Source organism: Palaemon carinicauda, chromosome 6, assembly GCF_036898095.1.
Source record: "Palaemon carinicauda isolate YSFRI2023 chromosome 6, ASM3689809v2, whole genome shotgun sequence".
Classification (NCBI taxonomy): Eukaryota; Metazoa; Arthropoda; class Malacostraca; order Decapoda; family Palaemonidae; genus Palaemon; species Palaemon carinicauda.
In genome coordinates, this window is record NC_090730.1 from 153,151,083 (window position 1) to 153,157,082 (window position 6,000).

Below are 6,000 nucleotides of genomic sequence, written 5' to 3' on the forward strand. Positions count from 1 at the left end.
ATACCTTTGGGAGGAAAATTTTTTTTTGGTCTTGTCGGTGAAAGGCTATCGCTCAGCCTTAAGCCTTGCCTTTAGACAAAGTAAGAGTTGATGTTTCCTCTTCATTGGAGTTGTATCTCCTCTTATGAAGTTATGAGTTTACCTGCCCCCAGTCAGAAGTTGAACCTCCTTGGAATGTGGTTCGCAACTTTCGGTTTCTGAAGGTTGCTCCCTACAAACCATTATGCCAAGCAACAGATAGCCACCTCACTTTGAACACGGTGTTCCTACTCACGTTGGCTTCGGCCTTTAGAGTTAGTGAACTTTATGGTCTAACATACGACATTGCCCATTCAAGGGATGTGGGGAGGTAACACTCAGTTTCATCCCCTAATTATTGCTATGACTCAAAATCTGGGACTAGCGTATTTTAGATACGGCCCCTTCCAGATTGTGAATCTTTGTTCTGTAACCTATGATCCAGATCAACTGTTACTTTGCCTAAAGAGGAGTTTGAGGTACACTATTAACTTGAACACACTGTAGCAGCCCTCCCGCTAATGTCAGCACTGTCAGCATGGGGAAGGTCAAGAGGAGGGTCACAAAGAACATCATTTCAGCTTAGATTGGCTGGGTCATTGACCATGCAGTGAATCCTGACCCTCCTCGTCAACCTAGAGCTCATTACGTCAGGGGCATAAGTACGTCCGTGGCGTTTAAACATAACTACTCATTGACGTAGGTACTGCAAGTGAGTGTGAAAGCATTAGACAACCTTCACCGCCCACTACCTGCAAGACATAACCCACAGGAGCATGAAGGCGTTCTCCATTAACCCTGTGGTGGCTGCGCAACAAGTAGTTTAGAATACCTCAGGCTCCTTGATGTACAAGTAGGAGATGGTTGAGGGCACAGGTTACCTAGGATTTGTATGGGATGACTATGTAAGAATTACTGGCTCTTTCTTCCCTTCATCTTCCCCCTCTCTTGGAGTACAGCACCATGGGTCCTCTGCACACTGACCTTACCTATCTGCAGGTAATATAATTTCCCTCTTGTAACCTTGTATAGATTTAATATTTGTCTACATCCTCTAAACTCCATGTAAGGTGAGTATTAGGAAATGTCTATGATTGAATAAAATGTCTTACCTAGACAGTCACGTTACTAGTTTTCACACACCCACAGGTTTCTCAGGCCACTATTCTTGTGTTGCACAAGGTTTTAGCTAGATGCCAGGGTTTATCTCCGTTACAGACAAAGCCCCTGCGTGAAAACTCGGTCAATGGCCAAGCCGGTGGTCGAACTTCACCCTCCCAATGGCTGAGTCGTCCCTAATAAACGGCGTAAGGTTTTTAGTCGCGTCGGAACAAATGACAAATTTGAAAGTAATTTGTATTTTTCCTAACGATACAAACCCGTAGCTATTTATACAATTGTCCCACCATCACCTGTCCCCCATTATTATTATTATTATTATTAGCTAAGCTACAACCCTAGTTGGAAAAGCAAGATATTATAAGCCCGAGGACTTTAATAGGGAAAAATAGCCCAGTGAGTAAAGAAAATAAGGAAATAATATGAGAAATAATTAACAATTATTGAGATATTTTAAAAACACAACATCAAAACAGATGTTTCATATTTAAACTATAAAGAGACTTATGTCGGCCTGTTGAACATGAAAACATTTGCTACAAGTTTGAACCTTTGAAGTCCTACCGATTCAACTCCCCAGTCAGGAAGATCATTCCACAACTTAGTCACAGATGGAATAAAACTTCTAGAATGCTGTGTAGTATTGAGCCTCATGATGGAGAAGACCTGACTATTAGAATTAACTGTATACTTAGTATTACGGACATGTTGGAACTGTTCGGGAAGATCTGAATGTGAAGGATGATCAAAATTATGATAAATCTTATGCAACATGCATAATGAACTAATTGAACCCCAATACCAGAGATTAATGTCTATATCAGAAATAAGAAACTTAATATTAAGTCCTTCCTGCAATCAAAAGAGGGGTAGCTGGCAATCCGCCACTACCCATCACTGTCCCCCCTTCTAACCAGAGGGTTGGGTAGTTGCCACCCTGCATAAAAATCTTAATGGCTAGTCATCCAGCTTCAACAGAGGACAATCCCATATAAATAGCTCCAGGTTTGCATTTACTTTCAAATTTGTCATATTTTCCAGCTTAGTTACGATGATGATAATGTTATTTATTGTACAAACTCTTTTTGTCTTGAATGTATAGGTTTATTCATGTGATTTTGTTTAGTTATGTGTGTTTAGTCTTATATCATTGTTATTGGGTGAAGAGACCAATGCAAGGTCACGTAAAACAGCCAGGAAGCAAGATTATTTTACTGAAAATGAATCTCCTATTTTAGTTATCACTTGCGGGTGATTAAGAGTTTTTGGTTTGTTTGATATCTTTGTCCAATTTTTGGATGATGTTTTTATTGTTTCAGTAATTTTTTGCATGAAATATTAAGTTATCTACTATAAGCTAGCTGGTTAAGTACTATTGTGTTACAACTGTCTTTTAATGTTGCAGGCATCAAGTTGTGGAGAGAATAGCTAGGCAAAAGAATATTGATGCTTCTCAAGTCAACTTCTCAAAAATAAAAGTGAGAATGATGCGTAAGGAAGAGCTCAGTGCGGTAGATGGTAAGAACAGTAAAAGTAATGGTCCCGTTAAAGATAACCACAAACATTCTTATGACAGTAATATAAGTAAATTGAATAAAGGAAGAGTTGCAACCCATCATGCAACAGAACAAAAGAAAGAAAAAGTAAACAATATTGGTTTGAAAAAAAGTCTGGAAAACAATCACGTGTCTCAGTCATCTTCTAAAAAGAATCATGGAAAGTTTTCTGGCGTTAAAAACACTAACAGATATGGGAAGACTAATGATTCCAGTAGTTCTGATGATGACTTTTATGATGATTCTAATTCTGTTAATGAAAGGCCGATGTATTCAATATTAAGTGATATGGTTCAAAAAGATAAAAAGAAACTCATGGTAAATCATAAGGCCATAAAGGGTGCCCGTGCCAAAAGAACTAAGGGAAAATTTACGCATCCTCAGAGTGAAAACAACGAAAACTTACTGAACAGTGTTGAAAGGGGAAAAGGAAAGGATATACCAACTATTTGTAATGTTAAAGAAGTTCTTGTTGTAAATAGTGGAAGGAAACCTTATGATGGAGAAGAAGGTGACGGTACTGATGAACTACGATTGTTAGATAAGAAAAAAGAATCATATGAAGTAAATGGTAATTGCCAGTTTTATTTCTCACTCTCTCAAATGCAGGAGGCCAAAGTGTTGTTACATGATATAAAAAAAAGTCTTCCCGAAGAAGCATTTGATGGAAGGAGTTTATTTGTACGTAATCAACCAAATGGAAAGTACCAAATTAGTTTTGTTCCTGCAAGTCTGCCAAGCTCTGCATTTCAGCTTCTACTCAACAGCATGTTGCCTCCAAATTGGACAAAGTGTGTAAAGGATATGCCAGAAAGGCAAGTTAGAGAGTGTAGTGAGCCCGATGTCAGTGGTCGTTGTGTGGTATGTGCATATTTTTTTCATAGGCCTTTCTCCGTGTGGCATAATCTTCTGGAAGACATAAAGCCTCCGTCCCTTCAGGTTCCTGTTCGTTGGGTTTTAGCCTCCCTGAGTATTGCTCCTGTTAAGTTGACAGCCCGGGAAAAAGAAGAAGGCAGAGTAAGTGATTTTTGAATGTTTTTTCTTGTCTTTTCAATGAAAATGTACTGATCGAGGCATTAATTTTCAAAAGAATCAACTTTCAAAGTAGTTGTTTGTTAAAAATTTCACCACCAATCAGGATTTTTGTCTTAATATATGTGTGCTCTTACTTTGCTCTTAATGTATATTTATATTTGGCATACCCATCAATCAATTCAAGCCTAAGTCATGCCTGTGATGCCTCCAGACATGTTACTCTAAATTCTTGAAGAACTGAGCATATATATTCCTTCTATAAGAATCCAGGCTTGGATGATTCTATATTCGATTGTCTTGCCACTATGGCCAGGATACAAGATGATATAACGGCCTCTTTTGTGCTTATCGGTGATTAAAATGCTCACCATAGTGATGATATAATCTTTTTACTACTGATTGCCATAAATAGATTTTTTTTTTACTTTGCATCTAAATCAGGCTGTGGGAAAATCATAAGTGAGGGTATTTACTAGTCTGGTAGCCTAAATGCATGGACCTAGTATACACCGATTCCCCTGGTGTTATTGTATATAAGGCTGAAACTCCAATTGGGACATTTGATCATCCCTTTCTTTTGTTAGTAATTAAGTCTTAGCAACCTGTCACTAATGTCATACTCTTGTAACTTATTTATAAAATCTAAAGCAGACAGGAATGGAATTTTATGTGATCTTTTATATTTGAATGCGTCACAATTGAACTTGTTTTCCTCTTAAATGGAAATCTGGTTGGTATAATCATAGGTATATTCTTTTCTGTGTTAGAGTATTGAATCAAGGACAAGATCTGACTGGGTGATGAATGTAAACATTCTTGTCTGGAGAAACAGAAGGCTTAGAATCTTATGAAAGATTATAGACTAGGTTTGACTTGGAATACTTATTCTTGATTAAAAACTGCTGCTCAGAGACTATGATTCACTTGAACGGGAATACAATTTGACCGTAAAAGAACCCAGGAACATAAATGGTGGGCCACCCTTAAATCTGGAATCTTCAGTGTATAATTAACGGGTCCACAAATCCTCCTTTGCATGAAGCTGATGGCTGTCACTCACTATTCAAGGAAAAAGGCAATCGTTTTGGCCAAAATATTTGGTGGTTTACAAATTAATAAGAAACCCAATCGTCTTCATTCTTTTTTTCATGAAGCTAAACTAACTAGAGTGGCTTTTTGGTCTCCTAAAATTAAAATACTTTTATTGGACCTAGATAATTTTAGATGTGTAGACCCAAATTGTATTTTTCAATTTTTCTTATAAAGATGGCTGATTTCATAACTCCTATGGGGAGTTGTGGAGTAATCTTCCTAATCTGGCAGTTGATTCTGTGGTACTTCAGAAGTTTAAACTTGTTGGAAATAGTGTTTTGTTGAGCAGATTGAACTAAGTCTCATTTCATAGTTTATATATGATTGATCTGTTTTAAAATTACCAATCTTAAGTTAGTTTATAATTCTCCATTATTTCTCATAAATAGTTTATTTGTTATTTTCTATTTCCTCTGAAGAATCCAGCACAAAATATATAATAAATCTTTATTTATTCAAAACTGTTATAATGATAAAAAATACAGTATCACGAATAGCATCACAAGTGGCATTATTTTTAGCTTGAAGTGCATTGTATGTAGGCCAGCTCTGTAAGAATGGAGCTTGACTCATTGGTCTGGGTATTCTCCTCCTTTTAATAATAAGTAATAAGTGTGCATTGTAGGCAAAAAGCAATTTATCAGTATTTTATGCACTTCATGATAATCTGTATTTCTGATAAAAGGACTTTTTTTATCCTGTGTTCTTGAAGCACATGCTATAACACTTGGAACAGTATTATTGTTATAACCCATAGGGTTGTTATAATAGTTCTTATTATAATTGCTGTCAGTAATAAATGTAACTCAGTGCTAAAGGTCAGCGGAAACAAACACTCAAGAAAACTTAACAATATTTAATACTTAACAGTTACAAAATTTAGATCAACCTTGTTGAAATGACAAATACCATAATTTAATTACAAGGAAGGACAAATAACAGTCCTTTTGAATCACACTGGATTCCCTAAAGTTAAGAAGCTAAGTCCTAACAAAGACAGGAGGAATATCGGTTATAAACTTATTTGGATCCAACAATTTTGCTGGCCAGAACAAAAAATTACCCTAATATTAATTCCAAGAAAGAAGGAAGACGGAGTAAATAAAACAGGAAAACCATCATAAATCCTACCTATAAACACAAAACTAAGTACACAAAACCTTGTCTATAATAGACCTAC

General features: G+C 36.5%; 1 protein-coding gene across 3 annotated transcripts in view; it reads left to right on the plus strand.

Annotated features, from left to right (window-relative positions):
• Positions 1-3,983, plus strand: part of LOC137642741 (uncharacterized) — an 81,777-nt gene extending 77,794 nt beyond the window's left edge. For all 3 annotated transcript variants that reach the window (XM_068375577.1, XM_068375578.1, XM_068375580.1), the window contains exon 7: positions 2,543-3,983. In XM_068375577.1, the coding sequence (XP_068231678.1) occupies positions 2,543-3,725 (1,183 nt within the window). In that variant the 3' untranslated portion in view covers positions 3,726-3,983. The remainder of the gene's footprint in view (positions 1-2,542) is intronic.
• The last annotated feature ends 2,017 nt before the right edge of the window (positions 3,984-6,000 follow it).